The sequence below is a fragment of the Cantharellus anzutake genome (genome assembly GCF_015039405.1).
Source record: "Cantharellus anzutake strain C23 chromosome Unknown EI90scaffold_2, whole genome shotgun sequence".
NCBI lineage: Eukaryota > Fungi > Basidiomycota > Agaricomycetes > Cantharellales > Hydnaceae > Cantharellus > Cantharellus anzutake.
Window position 1 is genome coordinate 295,113 of NW_024066952.1, and position 17,693 is coordinate 312,805.

A 17,693-nucleotide genomic window follows, 5' to 3' on the forward strand; every position below is an offset into this window, starting at 1 on the left:
GCCTCACTGAGGCTAAGTCTGCAGAACGCTCCACGGAGAGTTCGACAAGGAAAGTAATGAACAAGTCCTTTCAGTCCAAAACACATCACTGATAACATACACCCAATCGAGATAACCTCAAGCTTCCAAGCAACTTGTAATTGAATCACTTGGCCTCCCCCGCTGAGCTCGGTCTGGGGTTATAACGACTACCCCTGCGCCCGACGGACATCTGGATTCATCACCATTCCCGCCCACGCTACTGAGACCACTCTGTTGGGCAGCCGATCCAGGCAGGTGGTGATCATTGGTCCAGTGAAGGTGGACACCGCATTTCATGTGGCGCGCCTACTTCCCACGTTGATTAAGACTGACGATAAGCATTTAGAATTATTCATGTTCACCAAGTTGCAGTTACGCATTTGATTCACTTACAATGCAAGCAGTGAGTTCGAATAAATGGATGCGAGAACTAAACGGCGAATCAACCCATGTCATTTTGATGGGATATTCATAAATATCTCCGTACCGAGATTAAGGGAGACGTATACGAGGCTGTGAGTGTTTGTCAAGGACTATGGTGATGGTCAATGCAGTGGTGGGACATCACAAAGGAGGGCACTGACGAAGATTATCACTAAGAGAGCAAATGCGGCGGTTAGAATGCCAGTATTGATTATCCATATGACTACTTGGTTAAAAAGCAAGTCCGTCCTGTGCAGAAACCCTTCAATTTCTCGCACACAAGTAGTAGACTTTGACTCACTGCTTGAAACCTCGACCGCGCTGTTTATCGAGCGTCCATGCGACAGGTAAGGTAACGAATACGTCACATACAAAACTTCCGCAAAACCAAACGGTAGCATGCCACTGCATCAACGAAGCACCAGTCAAAAAACTTCGGGGCCGCACAGACATCACAGGCCTTATGACTGCCTCCAAATTGTGAGAAGCTACGAAGCAAAAATATTGCAACCGCAGAACCCCCACCGAGAAGAATATCAAGTCAATATGGACTGGGTTCCACCGACGCCCGCAACTAATGCAGAAACAGCATGAGCACAACAATCACAAGCAAGGATATAAAAGTACACACCGAATGACATGAGTGAGAGTAGCAGCGTCAGCGCAGCACGCCACAGCCTTGGGTTGACTAAAGGGAAAGCTGCTGCAGTGGAACAAGAAAACTTCCCGTATTACATCACGCATACCTTTGTATAAACGCCAAGAAAACCATAGTTGGGTAAGAGCAGCTGATATTGGCTGAAGAACCAGGATGAATGAGGTCAAGTGCGATGCGCATGACGGACAGTTCACCTCCAGTAAGGCTATGCCCAGGATTCGGAGCTTATAAAATCACGAGACAGAGCATGCACGGCATGGGTGCTTACGGCGACGCTCCTGCGGAAGGGGAGGGATGTGATCAGATAAGACCCCTCACGGTCAAGACCACCTACCACGTCATCCGCTTCAGATAGGCAGGAGTGTGGAAATGAGAAATCTTACAAAGACACCATTAGCTACAATCCGATTATAATATGTATAAGGTTAGAGTGTGCACGGAAAAAGACTCACAGTATAGTGATACTCGCAATAATCTCGTGGAAGGACATTAATTACGACCACTGCGCCAACCCGCCATTTCGTCCATCTCTTGTCGGGTAGTCTTGATAATAGCAATACGCCTGGATGGTCAGGACACCAAGGAGTCTGCATGATCGACACAATTTCAAGAAACTCTCAGCCAAGAACCGCGATCGCGAGCCACCGCATGCTGAGACAACTCACATGGCAGATACATAACACCGTCAAGACTTGGCGTCATTGTGCCTCACATACAAATCTCCAGCAAGGGAGCTAGCAATGCCATCCCAAATTTCAAGATGTGTCGACCTCGCACCCACTTCCATTTCGGGTGAACATAGATAGCGTGGCAATTCCGGTAAGATCCGGTCATGCGGTCCCGGTGCTTGAGCTAAACAATTTCCTTCATTTTTAAAATCAGGCTCTGATCTGGGGGGGTTGCATTCTACTTCAAACCTGCGAGCCCCCACGAGCGTTCATTTTGACAATCAGAAAACCAATGTATTTCCATTAATAGGGCTTGTACTCGATTCGTCAATGACTTGTAGAGTGCACAGCTAGCATAGATTCATGATCGCTCCACCTGCAGTAGTAACTTTTCCCCGCCAGGACTGCAAGTGTCACGACCTTTCAAATCTGACAGTCATTGAGTTCATAATCACCTAATTAAGTCTTGGCGGTTGAAATTACAGTAACGCTATCGAAATCCAAGCGGCCTCAGCCCTATACCGCAGATTCGGGAATTGGAGCTTTGGTGGTTTTCCCATTGGGCTTCCCAATTGCTTGAGTAACATCAGTTCTTTTGAGCAATGGCGCAAATTTCGGCTCAATGAAGATACCCCTGTGGACCAAAAATTAGTGGGAAACAGTGCCAGGCTGTGTGATCTACCCACGTTGCATCCACAAGCAGCTTCCCTGACAAGTCTTCAACGCGGCCGGACACCACAGCCTTCCGCCCTCTGATTTCCTCCAATTTCGTTGTGATTTTGATCACCTGAGCATTGATCCGTAAGGCAATGCTAATACCGTTAACACAGGACGACGAACCTGGTCTGCTATTGTGGGTGAACGATAGTTAATGTTCAGGTTAGCAGTAACACCAATGTGTCCCGGCAAGTTCATGAACGCCTAAATTACAAGTATATTAGCTTATTGCAGCGATATACATGAATCCTTTTGCTGACATTTCTGGCGAGAGACTCGTCTAGAAGGGTCGCTAGCAACCCACCATGTATGATGCCATCATGGCCCTGCCAAATTTTCAGTCTTATTGAGACATTCGCTGTCCATAGGGACAACTTACACATAAGCTTCTTCCAAGGTGGATAAATGCAATAGATTCTGTCTCGTCATGTTTCGCGAATAGAATAGGAGGGACCGCAAGTTTTCCAGGGCCCCGCAGCGATCCGGCTGTCAACGAATTGACCTGAAAATGCGCTTGGACACTGGACACTGGCACAACTGGGGAGAGAAACTCACTCGCTTTTCTTCCGGATACTTAGCATACGGTCGGCTTTCGTAATAGTCATCTGACTTTTCTCGAAGTTGAGTAACGACAGGCAAGGATTGGAGCAGGGATTCCACAGTGGCAGTCTGTGCAATGCCCTCAGGATGATCTGGCTGCAATGGTGGAGGTGCGGGACGAGGAAATAGAATTGTTGCGAGTTGTGGTGGGTAAACGGTGCCCAGGCCATAGGTGAGAACGCCAACAGTGACAGTCGTTGCTATAAGATGTCGGGATGAACATGGAGAAGAAGAGGGGAAAGTAATGCTTCTGGGCTTACCTATCCTAAGGGCTGAAGATGGGCGTTTTGCGTCTGTAGCATTTGTGGTACTTGACCGGACAAATGAGCGTGTTCTAAGAGAGAATTTGAGCAATGCTCCGGTTCTAGGTAATGAGGAGAGCATTTGGGGAAAAGCCATATTCCTCTAGTTTATTTTAATAAGCTTGTTTTTGCCTCTATGCGCTGAGATGAGAACTACAAAAACCACATCCGGGACGCCGGGAACCGGTCGCCGAACGTGATTCTGCACCGCCACAGGCAACCCAAATATTGCTTCATTCTCAAAGCGAATCTTGACACTTTCGAGATGGTATTTGGCCTTAATATCTCTGCATTTATTATGCTGTGCTAACAGCGGTGGGGCTCCAGGGAAAACTCAATATCGCTCATCACAAGTCATATCACCCATATAGGTCTGTTGTGGTTAGGTCAAAATGCCATGTCGCTGTCTGACCCCGAGTTTTTTTAGACGAGACAACATTGAAAGAGTTAGAAGGGACGAAGAAGAAGCTAGGAAGAAGGAGGAAGAAGAGGAAGGGCGCATGCTACTTGCGGTGAGTAGGACTCTGTAATGTGCTCAGATTCACGGGTACCCGGGTCGTCTTTCTGATTTGTCGAACCGCAGGATTCAGAAGCTCGGATCGATCTGTTGCGACAGCATGCCAGGATTTCCGACGGCCCCAGCTCAAAAAAACGGGAAGCTCGTCGGAAAGATGAGGCTGACATGAAACGGATATCTGAAGGCACTCAGGGACTCGTACGCTCGCGGGAAGCTGACGAAATTACCAGTCTCACCACTCTAAATGGTCATATCAATCTTTTTGCATCTCTTGAGACCGCCCTCACTAGTCAACAGTTGCAACTCGTCGAGAAGAAGAAAAAGGAGAAAGAAATGGCGAAGGAAGAAGACAGAGGCGCACCTTTGGCTCCTGATGCCAATGATCTGAAACCCTGGTATATCGACAAGGACCTTAAAGGTGGGAAGCAAAGGGAAGCAGAAAAGGATGAACAAATCCATCAGCAAAGGGTGTAAGTACCCAAGCAAACTGGCGTCCTTGTAACTGCTCATCCCATCCTTTACTCGTGCTCGCTCCAGATTGAAAGAAATGGCCATTAAATCCTCGTCAGACCCCCTAAAATCCATGAATGCTCATCTCGCCCGTCGAGCTGAAATTCTTGATTCATCGTCATCCAAGTCTGCATCGATATCACATGCACCGAATCGAGCTGCACCATCCCACATCATTCCTTCTTCCTCGGATCCATTTGTAAACGAACGCCTGTCACGGGAATCGAAGGAAAGGGCTCGAGCCCTAGAACTTATCGCTCGACGCAAACGTGAGATGGAAGGCGAAATGAGTAGTGTCGCCGCAACACCAAGGGAGTATACGGATGTATACAACGCAAGGGAGGTGCATGAAGCTCGTGAGAGCCGGCGGGGTGGCGCGTGGCGCGATCGGAGATGGAATGAGGATGAGGATGATGCTCGACGTACCGATAGGAGAAGAGATCGTTATTCTGATTCTGACGGGAGTAGACGTCGATAATACTCTTGACTCACGCCAGATCTATCGGACTTGCCGCAACCTATGTTTCGGCTGTTCCATTGCACCCGGCCATGCCCCTGATATATATTGAACAAAGCGCCTCCGCCGATCATCTTTAGTCTTTCGAATGCTGCCCTGGCGGTATCATCTCTCGACTGATCCTCGTCCGACAATCCCTTCACAACACTTGTGGGTATTTCCTTGCCAAGGGTATAGTTCTTCATTATCACATCCGATTTCTGTCGACATGTCCAAACCAAAGATACCCGCCATCTGGCAAATCAGACCCGTCGGACTCGCTGGAACCTTAACTTAAAATACTGTTGACCCTTCGATTTGTAATCATGTGTGTGTACCATCTATATTAAGATCCAAAACGTTTGCTTGCCATCTCTAGCCTCTCGAAAGCCACTCTAACGCTTTCATGCCCCGTCCAATCCCCATACAGGAAACCCCTCACGACACTAATAGGCACGAAAACTTCCTTACCATGCCATGTATAAGTCTTCGCAAAAGTGTCTGAAATCCATCGACTTGTCCAAACCATAAATGTCCACACCCATATCCGCCGAACGAACTTGATCGTCGAGGAATTACCCCGAGATGCAAAGACACGATCCACAGCGATACCTAGCGGTTGTACCGCAAAGAAAAAGAATTCAGTGTACAATTGGAACAGAGTCCAGGAGGTTCTGTCAACAGAGCCGCCAGAAACTTCGTAGATCCGTCGAACCATGAAGGAATGGAGCACTGCTGAGGTCAAGAAAGCAAAGATGACCGTTATGAAGTGATGGCCTAGCGCTGCCCCCTCGCCAGGTTTGTGTTGGCCTCGGGATTTGCTCAACGATTGTAGGCCAAACAATGCAAGTATTGGCACAGAAGATCTCTCGAATCTCCTTCGCATAATTGAATGCCAACCCCGACTCCAAAAATATGAAATCGACGGGCTTAAGAACGTTTGGTTGAACAGAGGCGGCCAATTGTTCAAATCAGTCGAAAGTCCTGAACCGACGAGAATGATTCCAAGAATTGCTTCGATAATGGAGAGGACGGATTGCAGATAGACCGCCGTATATACCCCAGTGACGCATTGAACCCAAGGCGGTAGGTCCAAGATGGGATTAGGAGAATTTAGGTTAAAGGTAAGGTGCCGCTTCACAAACGTATCTCCAACGTCGACAAGAATATAATGGAACATTGCTCGTTTAACGGCCGAAAGGATGAAGGATTTCCTTGAAACGAATGGAGAGCGGTAGTTGGCCACATGAAATGGTGAATAATCCCAGTGTTTCCCATTTATGAAGCTTGCCCCGGAACAAACAAAGAACTGGTCCAAGGTGTACTTGAAACGACCCCCCAAGGTCTTAGGGAGAGGCTCTTTCTGGCCTGTCTCGTGTGATACCAACATGGGCGGCGACTCATCGTATAGGCTAACCAAAGACATATCGATAGCTTTAAAGATGTGATTCCAAGTCATCGCTGCCCTGATGGAGATCAACTGAAAGGGAACATCAATATGATCTGACAGCCAGTAGTAACTGTATGTTAACCAACTCACAACAGGTTTGAAATACATAGTCTTCACTGTCTCTCTCCCTTCATACTCGTACTTCGCGGTCGCAAGAATCAAGATTGGGGCGACAGCAAGACGTGCAAATTTCCCCCACACCGCATCCTTGTAAGTCAACGAGAAGGTGCCGAAGAACAGCAGCAAATGTGCTACCAGAAGAGTGGCAGACATGTTGCTGGAAAGGGACCCTGGCCAGACTCCAAGGGAGTTCTGATTAAAACCGGCTTGTGTGTGTGTGAAGGCGTCAAGGATAGCGTGGCGACGGCCGATAGAGCGGATGTTTTGGGATTGCTGCCAGCCGTGCCCGTGCCCGAATGGAGGACAGTATGATTATCCGGTGAATGAAGATTCCCCTGGCCACTTGAAACTCACAGGGCTAGGGATACACTGGGTACATGGATGGATGGATGGATGGATGGATGATTTCATTTTAAAGTGCGCCATCTGTGCCTATCGGCATACACCGTACTAATGACTCGGGTGAAAGATATTTGGAAGAAATATATGTAATGGATAAAGAAAGGTTACTGTCAATGGCGAGACATCAAGTATCGGATGGTGTGAGGAAACTGAAGAAATAACGCTTAAGAGGAACACGCATCCTTGCTGCGGTGGTATGGAGTATCAGAGGTGTGGGAGAAAATAAAGCGAAGCAGGGTCGTAGTGCAGAAGAGAGAAACGCGACCGTCGCGTGGTTCGTGTGGTTCTTGCGGATGAGTTGAGGAACCCCGCTATATACTCGCAACCTGCCGATGACTTCCACGACCAACAAATGGCTGAGCTCTATCGCGACTTAGATTACCTTAGTCGAAATGCCTCATAGTCACCATTGTCCGAGATACCTGATACGATAAAAGCTGTGATGGAAGGGAACATGCCGATCTAATGGATCGAAAGATCGTCACCCGAAAATCCATAAGCGGGTGGTTTGTCGATCCTGGCCACGATGTCTTGGCGTCCTTGGGACTTCCTGCAATGATGATTAGGTCATCCAGCCATCACAGGTTCAGATCATTCCCGAATTCATGTTGAAAGATTCGGGCGTATGTGGCGTCTTGGTCTTCGCCATCAGAGCGAGGCGAAATCGGCAAGAGTCCCACAAACTCCATCGCTCAATCCTTCCAAGTTCATATGTGATTATGCAAAAATAGAACAACAAGTGGTCAAGAAACCGCATTCATCCTGGCTAGTGCCACTTTGACGCTCTCCTTCCCTGTCCAATCTCCAGACAGAACACCTCTAACGGGGCTTATGGGAAGTAGACCCAACTCTTGACCCCTTAATGTCCCATCCGCCATCCACCGACTCGTCCACAACAAGAAAACCCATGCCCATAACCGCCTTGCAAAACGAACCTTTGTACCAGAACCACCGAGATGGGCGATGGATCGGTCAACAGCAATCCCGAGGGGTTGTATGGCAAAGAAGAAGAATTCTGGACGCTTGTGGAAGATCGTCGGGTATTCGTGGTTTTGACGGCCTCCGGACGTCTTGTCTGCAATCAGGGTGTGTATCCATGCGGAAGCTAAGAAGGCGACCGCCACGGAGATGAATTGGTGGGATGGTGGGATATCGGACTTGTATTTCTTTGACGAAGCCGTTTCTGGAGCTACGTCGCTCCGTCCCAAGAGTGCCAGGATAGCAACGGACAATCGAACAAAACGTCTTCGATATAGAAGATGCCATCCACGACTCCAGAAATGTGATACAGAAGGACTAAGGAATGGTCGGTCGAAAACGGGGCCCAAAGGTCCAGGTCACTGGACAATCCCGTCCCGACAAGAACAACGGCGAGGGCGTAGTACATGATAGACACAGACCCCACCGCACAAGAGGCAATGACCACTCCAAACAGGCATTGGGTGATAATCGGAAGTTCAAATATGGGATGAAGAGATGCAGGGTTGCACACGGAGTATCGCTTTACCAACGTGTCAACAATGTCCAGAAGAAGGTAGTATTGGAATATCTGCATTATAGCAGATTTCATGAAAGAGAACTTCGAAGGATATGGGGAGCGATATTCGACGATTTGAGAAGGAGAAAAGTCCCAGTGCCTGTCAGCAAGTAGACTGGCCCCCCGAACTGCGATTAACTGGTCTAACGCATAGAGTAGTCTCCCTCGGATAGAATGAGGAAGAGGAAGTGTCTTCCCTGATCGATGGGAGACCCAGTGAGGCGGGGACGTGTCATATAGACTGCCAATCGATAGGTCGATAGCATGCATGATCATGTCGTACGCGTAACCAATTGAAACGGCTGGCACCTAAACGAGAAAGATCCTCTGGTTTGATATGATCCGAAGAACGGGCCTCGTGGAAATGCTTACCAAAAAATTAATGGCATTTTCTGGCTTCGCACTATCGCCAGACACAAGCCGAAGGGAGAATACCACGATGAACGGCGCAGCAAACATACGAGCCAATTTCGCCCATACAGCGTCCTTATACGTCAGTGTAAACACACTGATGAATAACAAGACGTTTGCTGTGATGAGGTTCAGAGGGATGGCGGGAACGACCTCGTTCCACATAGTGGCAGCTGTAGAGATGAGCTAGTAGTGTACTAGGAATTGTTCAGTCCCGCACGAGCAGAGAACCACCTAGCGCACGAACGTCTAGCGTAATATGAGCAACAAACGCACCGGTTATAAAATGAAAAGTACCAACCTAATCTCGAGCGTACGCGCTTGGAGAACCGGTGCGTAGCCTCGTCCATACATACATCGGGCTCGGGGGTTGCCTGGAACATTCGATCCCGCATGCATCCTCAAAAACAATCTTCCCTGGAAAACCCAGGTACGTGGTTTCTCTCTTATTTTACAATATCACCATGGTGAAACTGAGACGGCCCCCCGAACCCGCTCTAGATAAAAGGTGCCATATCACTAGTGTAATATGCGTACAGTGCATGCATGTCTCTCGTGCCACTCGGTGGCCGGAACATCAGAAAATTATAGAAACACATTAATCTAACACATTACTCATATTGTACGGGCACAAATTCTCCAGCGCAGCCCGGACACGTTAACGTACCAAAACATTACGCATCAAAAATCGCCTTGACATGACCATCAGGCTGCTGATAATATCGACGCCGCACCGCGTCATGTATCATGGACCTATTGAGTTAAGTAAGCATCAAGCCCCATGCACAACTAACAGTAAGAACGACTGACCGCTTCTCAAAGCTTCCACTTCCCCCACAAGATCCCCCTTGTAGGGCTCACGAATAAACTATTCTCCTTATGATCCCACAGGCCCTTCTTCGCATAATCATCCGCCCACCATCTCGTAGTCCAAAGAAGCCATGTCCATGCGAAAACCCTTCTCACAACTCGGCTGATGCCAGGTCTACGTATGAACCGCCCAAGGAACGAGTCTAGGGTAATGCCTATGGGCTGGACAAGGAAGAACATCATGACCCGCTTCTCGATGAGCGATCTATGGGGATGCATGACGTCAGCTGGTGGACGCGCATAGATTATACCATGATACAGAGCCGAGGCGGCGAATACAACCGTCGTCGCAATGAATCGTCTCCACGTGCTTCGCCCTCCGTTGAGCTTGATCTCAGGTGATTCCAGTTTTGCACCGGATTGTCCATTAGCAGCTTCAATAACTCGAGATGGTCGAGGAGTTTGTATGAAAAGAGATGAGAGCCGAAGAAAAATTCGGCGGAGAAGCGCGTGCCAATCTTGACCCCAGTATTGCGTCAAGTTTGGTGATAGGTAAGGGTGAACGAACACGGGCGGCCAGACGTCGGGATCCGGTGTCAAACCCAACCCGACACAGATAATCGAGATGTATGCATGCAATAGATTGGTATTTGCATATACGTAGGCGCACAAGTGAAACGAGAACGCGAATTGAGTGTACCAAGGGAAAAAGCTTGTGATGGGTGTAGTACTCGTGGTATCCAGTCTAAATTGCTTGGTATAGGTATCGACGATGTCCAATGAAAGGAGTGCGAGTTGTGCATTGATGAAGGTCCAGACGACGAATGCCAGTCTGGACTTATAGGCGATCTATAATTGGCTATGAAACCGGGTGCGAAGTCCCAATGTCTCCCGCTGATCCAGCTCGAGCCTCTTGGTGAGCCCCACAGATCGAGAGCATATTGCAAGCGGCCAAGAAAGGTGGTAGGGAGGGGCAATGGTTTCCGTGTCTCCTTGGATACCCAGAGTGGAGGTGAAGGATCATTAAAGCTGATGATTGACGCATCAAGAATGGCAGAAATATGCACGAATGTGAGGCTGGCGATGCCAGTGAAATTCTGAGGTTTATTGTGAAAAAGAGAACGCCTCTGGCTGTGATTGGTTAAAGACAAACCTCCCCACTGATACTTTCGCCCCATGTCCAATAGTGCGCATAACCGAAATTATAGAAGTAATATATCGCAATTGGTGCTAAGATGAGGCGAGCACATTTTGCAATCAAAGACCTTTGATAGGTAAGGGTGAAGTGGCAACAGATCAAGAGCAACCATCCTTTCACGAAAGGTGGAAGAAGGACGACCAAAGGACTCGCATCCGATTCAAGTATGGGCATGCTAGCGGTCAATGACCTGGAAAGCACTTTTGAGTTGCCTATGGATGAATATGAAGGTAGGTGAAATATCTCTGCGAGGTGCTAGCTTGCAATCTAATAACAATGTGTGAAAAATATCCTGACAACAGAATGAATTCCAAATTGGGGGAAAACTCCGTTCTTCGTAATCAAATGGACTCAGCATCTCAAGGGCGCGGCCCAACGGCCAGCACTTATTCAGTACCGAGATCAAGCCGGCATGATCGATAATGGAGGCCGACGGAAGCATCGACCGGAGCCATCCCGGAGCTGACAGCCCGCTAGCACTGGTGTTAGCAGGAAAACATGAGTGTAAAGATTGAGCATGTGTCGGATCGAACATCCGAGAATTCGAAATCATTCGTGGTGATCGTGTCATGTCCCACTGATTCAGAGGGCAAGCGCCAAGCACCAACAACTCCGGCCAATCAGAGTTGTGATGCATGCATGCATTCGGTACTTGTGTAATAGCAAGACGAATAGATATGTAATTTCATGGACCTCTATGCATCCAATCACCCCACAAAATCCCTCTGGTTGGGCTGATGAACAGAACTTTCTCCTTATTATCCCACAAACCCTTCTTCGCAAACACATCCGCCCACCACCTCGCCGTCCAAAGCAACCAGAACCATCCAAAAACTCTCCTTAGGATTCGACCCGCCCGCGAGTCGCCTGCGAACCTTGCAAGGGCCGTATCCAATGCGATGCCAACAGGTTGAGCAACAAAGAACATCATCACCCCCATCTCGATAAGCGATGTATGGGGATGCAATGCATCCGCTGGCACCCGCCCATAACACAATCCATGAAGTATAGCAGAGACAGTAAACGCGACTATAATAGCAACAAATCGTTCCCGCAAACTTTGCCTTCGCCTCGGATTCGTCTCGCGCACCTCAGGTACGGTGTGGGATCGTCGGGATGACGTGAAAGGAGCGGACAACCGAAGGAAAGTTCGGCGGTAGAACGTATGCCAGCCCTGGGACCAGAACTGTGTCAGGTTTGGCGACCAGAGCGGATTGCTGAACATTGGTTGCCAAACATCCAGGTCAGGCGTGAACCCTAACCCAACGGAAAACAGGGCAAAAGGGGCGTGCGTAAGGTTGCAAGTGGCATAAGTGAAAGCGCACAGGTGGAGTGAGAACGCCATTTGGGTGTACCAGGGGAAGAAGTCCGTGATGGGTCTTGAACTCAACGTATTCAATTGGAACTGCTTGGTGTATGAATCCATTACATCCATTGGCAGTATGATTAGTATCATGTTGATGCATGTGCCGAGAAGAAATGTTAATCGCGAGGAGTATGATGACTTATAATTAGCGACCGAGCTGGGAGCGAAGTCCCAGTACCGCCCACTGATCCAGCTCGAGCCTCGGGGTGAACCCCACAAGTCAAGAGCATATTTCAAACGACCAGAAAACGTCTTCGGGAGTGGTAGTGGTCTGCGGGTTTCCTTGGATATCCACAGAGGAGGCGAAGCGTCGTTTATGTTGATTAGGGACGTTTCGATGAGAGCACAGATGTGGTAAAACGCATAACCTGGTAGGCCTACATAATTCTACCCATCAAAAATGTCAAATGAGGACCAAAGCAGTGTCTTCATGAGGAAACGCTCACTTCGCGAGGAATGATGTTGTCATCCAATACCCAGAAGTACCCATGTGAGAACTTATAAAAAGAGTATATGCCTATAGGAGCTAACACGAGGCGGACACCCTTTGCTGCCAATGACTTCGGAAACGTCAGACTGAAGTAGCAGCAAATCAGCAGAAACCATCCGATTACGAAAGGTGGGGCAAGGACAGCCAGAGGATGCGACTCAGACTCAGACGCAGCCATTCGAACGATTGTTGAAGGACGGCGCGTCCGTGCTGCACTGATTCTAGAGTTAAGCTTGTTTCACTTTCGAATATTACATGTTGGATACCAGAATATATTGCTGGGCTCAACAAGCCGCGCACCCGTCACGCGTCGCCGTGCATATTATATTTTATTTTTATTTCACGGGACTAATCATGTCCTCCGGGTCCTAACTTCCCTCTGCATCGCGATTATGGTGGAGGTTTTCTGCAGGGGGAGCCCTCGTCTCCTCCCACCTGCTCGCTCGGTGTTCAAACTGTAAGTTTTTCTCCTTGCGCAGCTGGGCCCTAACTTTCCATCCTGGAACTGCGTTGTTGCTGCTTTCACGCTTCTCGTTTCGTTTTTCTCCGTGAGTTCACCTTTCGTGAACCTTCATATCCGTGACCCCTTTCGTTGATCTTCAGTCCACCTCGCTTTCTCGTACCGCTCGAGTTTCTCTCCTCCATCCCTCGTTCCACCTTTTTCGCTCTGATTGCCTGTCTCTTTTCTGTTGCTTGTCTCAGGGCAAGGATTGCTCCGGTTGCATTAAACCATCGAACGATATGCCGATGATAGGTTTGGAGTGGGAAGACCCACAAGACGGCTTCCGCGTACAGGCCCCAGGTTTTCGACCATTGTCCGTCGTAAATAGCTTGATCTTGCTGCGCGAATTTGTTCCGGAGAATATTTCGATTCCGTCCCCGAGGTCGACTGCGTCATCATATCGAAGCGTATGCGTTTGCTTGTGGTCGACGAGAAGACCGAAGTCAACGAGTTGGTTCGCGAGGATATCTTTCCAGAGGTGTGGGGGAAAATTCGGGCATACCACCTCGTTTGAAGACTGGCTCGTTCAGTATTTGCATTGTAGACGTTTCGGAGCACTTGCGTTTCTGGGGATTGTTGAACGTCCCGGCTCTGAGGTGACTCCAGGACGGTCCTCCGTTCCCGATTCCCCAGTTCTACGCATATTCTGCTCAGTGATCGTTTCCTTTGTCACAATATACTCGCTTGGACCGGCCGGGTGGGTCTTCGCGAACCAACTCGTTGACTTCGGTCATCTCGTCGACCACAAGCAAACCGGTTCATCATCCGGGTGTCATACTCGGGACCAGGCCAATTGTTGGTCGCGTCCGTACAATATTTAGATCTGGCAGTGCCTTTATTGAGAGTGATATTGGCCTAGGTGCTGCAATTTTAATTGCTGACAGCATCCAACGAAAGCTGGGATGCCTCCTGTATTGACTACGGTAAGGTGTTTCTATTCGAGGAAATTGAGGGGGTTACCAGAAAACTCGAAATGTTACTGTAAAAACCTAACCTAAAAAATCATGCGTCGAATATGCTGTTCTCGGGCTTGCTGGGGGGAATCAATGGTACATTCCACGCTCGCGCCCATAGTTATCGAACAACACAGAGGTAGCGAAGAGAAATCGCTGGAAATGTGGATAATCAGCGCAACTGGAATGCTCAAACATTTAGAAACGCGTTCAATCGCACGGTCTTTTGTATCTAGGGAATGGAGGAAGCACATAACCTTCAGGAGTCTGTCCCAATGTGATTTCCGATTGGCAATCATCACGCCAGAAATCCAACTGATCTGATTTCCTAAGAGGAAACCATGTGTTGCAATCGCCGGTTCGCAATTCCTCTCAGTCATGCCTTTGTGTCAAGGATGTCGGGCGGTGGCGTCGTACGATATAGTCAAAGGCTTCCGGCGTCGAGACCGTCGGACAGCAACCGAAGAGCATGGTTGGGGGCTTCGCAGTCGCCGTCTACCGAGGCGCAGGAGGACAGAGGATATTCCAAAGACAGACAAAGGGAATTACCATTTTTAGATGGGATACCAGGCAGCGCCCATTACGATGCAATGCAAGTGGGTCGGCAGACGTTACAGAGGCTCAAAAGCAACATCTTTCGTGACATGCAGGAGAAGAGCGTTGAGAACGTCGTCTACGTCGTCGTAAACAAGGTGTCGGAGATTGCCGGGCCTGTCTCTGTTTGGCATGGTTTCCGGTTCGGGAAGGGCTTTGAGAGAAATTTCCATCCTTAGCATGTCAAGTTCACATTTCCATCAGAAGGCGTAATGTGTATAAAGTCGCTTGATAACGACCGCACTCATCCCGCACCGCTCTAAAACCCCCCTCTTCAGAGCAACAGCTCTTCGTGCCTCCTCCCTCACTATCCCCACAACGTGTGTTGAACAACTCCACCTTAGAACACAATCTCCATGGCTGCCGCTCTATTCCCCAAAGCCAATGCCAACGGTCTTGTCCTCCTGGGTTCTACTCCCAGTGAGACCTTCCACCTTTACTCCGAACTGAGGTCGATATTCTTCTCACCCAAGTCGAAATCCGCGTCGAACAAGACCCAAAAGTCGACTTCAAACGAGAAATCTAAGGGTGGTTTCTTTGCCTCGTTTAGCAAACGCAAAGTACCGCCTGTTCCCATCAAAATCATACCCACATGTGATAGCGACTCGGACAACGACGGTGATGATTCGGCCAGTGTGGAACCGTCCAGTCCTCCACCCCCATATTCCGCACTTCCAGAGTTTGGGATGATTTTGCCCGCTCGACCTACTCCTGTGATCACATCATTCCAAGGGAGAATACCCGAAGAGCGTCGCTTAAGGAAGTCGCGGTCTCATTACTTCTGAGGTGTTGGAATCACGATGGATGCTCGCACTCTGGTCAGAGAGTGCGGTACCCACAATATAGAAGCCACTGTGCCAGTCGCGTCCTGTACGCTTGACTACAGCCTTTCAGTGCTGATTTTGGCCGCAATGATCCTACTCCCACGTATGGGAACCAGCTGATGCCAATGAACGCGTCCATAATGTCCGTGTTCTTTACACCGATATACCAGCCAATCCGAGGACCGAAATCTCGAAATCTTCACACTCGTTCGCGGCACCAGCATCTGCGAAACAATAACTCGTCGCGCAAGTTTCTTATTTCGTGTCGAACACATGTTTCGATCATCCGCTAAGGGAGTACCTCACGCCAAGTCGAGCCTGCGATCAGATTGGGATCTCTATGGACAGCTACTACCTTTTTATATATTGTCTAACCTTTTTCCGTTCATTTTTTCTGTCTACGCATATGTATCTTCTCTAATATAATGCAAAGCACAACTGCTTCTGTTGCGCTCTATGAAATGCAGACTCCTTCCCAGTCGCTCACATGATTCTCCGAGGTTTAGCCGCAACTTACGTGCCTCCGAATCTGTCGAGCGACTGGTACAACTTGCAACACGTGATGTTCCACGCTAAGTTGTAATGAGTTGTACATAGGTTACGGAATATAATTTTAGTATTTATGCATGCGGTCATTGTACCCAACCCAACCCGTGGAGACTAAGGAGCACATCCAAGGTGTGCTCCTTAGTCTCCACGGTTGGGTTGGTACAATGACCGCATGCATAAATACTAAAAATTATATTCCGTAACCTATGTACAACTCATTACAACTTAGCGTGGAACATCACGTGTTGCAAGTTGTACCAGTCGCTCGACAGATTTCGGAGGCAACGTAAGTTGCGGCTAAACTCGAGAAATCATGTGAGCGACTGGAAGGAGTCTGTATGAAATGTACCTTGAGAACGATCCTTCGAGTTAGCGTTGAGTGCAACAATCAATTGTCTTTCAGGGAGACATGCATGGCGCCGTCGTTGTTTACTTATGGTCCGTTCCATTCCTGTCATACAGATGCGAGAAAACCACCTGGTGCGCCCTCTGGAAGGCCAAATCCCTCGCGCCCCGGCATCGAGCGAGCAGAACTTTTCTGCATAGAAAGCTTCCAGTACATCTCTGAGGCGTCCTGCCGACCGCGACCCCAAGAGTGAACAGACTTGAAGAGTCGACTTTCAACCGAAGCAGAGTGAAGCAAAGAAACGACACCAATTGTACTCTCGTGCCTGATCCACCTGCGAAGGTCCGAAGGAAATGCATGGACGGTTCTCACAGAAGTCTCAAAAGGTAAAGCAATGACATTATATAGATGCCTGTTGCCTTGGATTTGTTCATCATGGATTAGGAATTAGAGACCGAGTTCGGGCGAGCTATGCGCATGCAAAACCGCTCCGAAACTAGCTTTCAAAAAACCAATGACAACCCTTAGAAGATCTGCGTCACCTTCATATGCGGTCGTGAAGCAGAGAGACGTTCGGAACTGCTTGGCTTCAAACCTATCAGCGCGTTTCTTCCACTCCAGGATTTGGCGCACGGAATGTCACGCACAATTTCGTTCTTACGCAGATGCTTCCTGTCCGAGACTAGCGCTATAAACAAAGCGAATTCAGGCCTTGAAAATCTTTTCAATGCTCTGTTGCTGCACCTGCTTTGGTACCTAAAAGTGAATACTTTGGAAATCGTGCATGGAGTCCGGCTGCCCAAATCCCCGAATACCTTACCGCGCATCAAGCAGCCATCCCCGCCTCCAGATTGAAGTTTCTCCTGGGCTGAGGTTCTGTCTGACTTCCACGAAGGGGGGGATCGTGAAGGGATGTTTCAGTCCTCCAGGAGTTGTTCGTCTTTGTCTCCCCCACTCCCTCCAGCAATCTGTCTAGGCAGATCCAATGCTATCCAAAAACCGTCTGTTTTGAGCCAACTACGACCCAGGGAATCTAGCGGAACATTGACAAATCTCTGATTAACCTGCCATGCAATGAGCACGACAATTAAATGGCTCGGCACCATTAACATTGTACACTTGCACTTGCGCCTGCGCCCCGAACCAAGTCCGCATCGTTCGCAACTCTTTGACCTCGACCTCCCCTTCACTGTGCTCGGTTGTGTTTGAGACATGTGTTGAAATTCTTG

At 48.8% G+C, this 17,693-nt stretch overlaps 6 protein-coding genes across 6 annotated transcripts; 1 reads left to right on the forward strand and 5 right to left on the reverse strand.

Annotated features, from left to right (window-relative positions):
• Positions 1-19: 19 nt before the first annotated feature.
• On the reverse strand, positions 20-1,242 carry EI90DRAFT_3029762 (uncharacterized protein). Its single transcript, XM_039058158.1, has 7 exons — positions 1,076-1,242; positions 970-1,018; positions 746-911; positions 606-693; positions 509-554; positions 415-451; positions 20-349 (listed from the first exon to the last, which is right to left on the reverse strand). The coding sequence occupies exons 3-7, from the start codon at positions 895-897 to the stop codon at positions 328-330; spliced, it is 345 nt and encodes a 114-aa protein (XP_038923099.1). The 5' UTR covers positions 898-911; positions 970-1,018; positions 1,076-1,242; the 3' UTR covers positions 20-327.
• An 807-nt stretch (positions 1,243-2,049) lies between these two features.
• On the reverse strand, positions 2,050-3,585 carry EI90DRAFT_3029763 (Thioesterase/thiol ester dehydrase-isomerase). The gene is made up of 7 exons (XM_039058159.1): positions 3,348-3,585; positions 3,043-3,287; positions 2,867-2,989; positions 2,748-2,813; positions 2,611-2,691; positions 2,457-2,557; positions 2,050-2,404 (listed from the first exon to the last, which is right to left on the reverse strand). The coding sequence occupies exons 1-7, from the start codon at positions 3,484-3,486 to the stop codon at positions 2,287-2,289; spliced, it is 873 nt and encodes a 290-aa protein (XP_038923100.1). The 5' UTR covers positions 3,487-3,585; the 3' UTR covers positions 2,050-2,286.
• EI90DRAFT_772605 (uncharacterized protein) lies at positions 3,483-5,076 on the forward strand. The gene is made up of 5 exons (XM_039068020.1): positions 3,483-3,657; positions 3,717-3,760; positions 3,817-3,901; positions 3,973-4,376; positions 4,444-5,076. The coding sequence occupies exons 1-5, from the start codon at positions 3,655-3,657 to the stop codon at positions 4,892-4,894; spliced, it is 987 nt and encodes a 328-aa protein (XP_038923101.1). The 5' UTR covers positions 3,483-3,654; the 3' UTR covers positions 4,895-5,076.
• A 182-nt stretch (positions 5,077-5,258) lies between these two features.
• On the reverse strand, positions 5,259-6,992 carry EI90DRAFT_3190151 (uncharacterized protein; the record flags this gene model as incomplete). Its single annotated transcript, XM_039066388.1, has 2 exons — positions 6,453-6,992; positions 5,259-6,392 (listed from the first exon to the last, which is right to left on the reverse strand). Exons 1-2 carry the CDS (start codon positions 6,633-6,635, stop codon positions 5,259-5,261), a joined length of 1,317 nt encoding a protein of 438 aa, XP_038923102.1. The 5' UTR covers positions 6,636-6,992.
• Positions 6,993-7,627: 635 nt separating this feature from the next.
• Positions 7,628-8,997, reverse strand: EI90DRAFT_3011169 (uncharacterized protein; the record flags this gene model as incomplete). Its single annotated transcript, XM_039056443.1, has 3 exons — positions 7,628-8,073; positions 8,115-8,730; positions 8,794-8,997. The coding sequence occupies 3 exons, from the start codon at positions 8,995-8,997 to the stop codon at positions 7,628-7,630; spliced, it is 1,266 nt and encodes a 421-aa protein (XP_038923103.1).
• Positions 8,998-11,417: 2,420 nt separating this feature from the next.
• On the reverse strand, positions 11,418-12,874 carry EI90DRAFT_2964425 (uncharacterized protein; the record flags this gene model as incomplete). Its single annotated transcript, XM_039055485.1, has 2 exons — positions 11,418-12,593; positions 12,647-12,874. 2 exons carry the CDS (start codon positions 12,872-12,874, stop codon positions 11,526-11,528), a joined length of 1,296 nt encoding a protein of 431 aa, XP_038923104.1. The 3' UTR covers positions 11,418-11,525.
• Positions 12,875-17,693: the final 4,819 nt, after the last annotated feature.

Excerpts from the sequence above, each read along its gene's own strand:
- EI90DRAFT_3029762 (XM_039058158.1), bottom strand. The coding sequence starts at position 897 with ATGTCTGTGCGGCCCCGAAGTTTTTTGACTGGTGCTTCGTTGATGCAG. Across the intron at positions 555-605 it reads CTCTCTTAGTGATAATCTTC|TCCTTGACAAACACTCACAG; the intron begins GTCAGTGCCCTC and ends CCATCACCATAG. Across the intron at positions 350-414 it reads TCGAACTCACTGCTTGCATT|TCTTAATCAACGTGGGAAGT; the intron begins GTAAGTGAATCA and ends GCTTATCGTCAG.
- EI90DRAFT_3029763 (XM_039058159.1), bottom strand. The coding sequence starts at position 3,486 with ATGGCTTTTCCCCAAATGCTCTCCTCATTACCTAGAACCGGAGCATTG. Across the intron at positions 2,692-2,747 it reads ACGAGTCTCTCGCCAGAAAT|GCGTTCATGAACTTGCCGGG; the intron begins GTCAGCAAAAGG and ends CTTGTAATTTAG. Across the intron at positions 2,405-2,456 it reads AAGCTGCTTGTGGATGCAAC|GGGTATCTTCATTGAGCCGA; the intron begins GTGGGTAGATCA and ends TTTGGTCCACAG.
- EI90DRAFT_772605 (XM_039068020.1), top strand. Across the intron at positions 3,761-3,816 it reads AAGTCATATCACCCATATAG|ACGAGACAACATTGAAAGAG; the intron begins GTCTGTTGTGGT and ends GAGTTTTTTTAG. Across the intron at positions 3,902-3,972 it reads AAGGGCGCATGCTACTTGCG|GATTCAGAAGCTCGGATCGA; the intron begins GTGAGTAGGACT and ends GTCGAACCGCAG.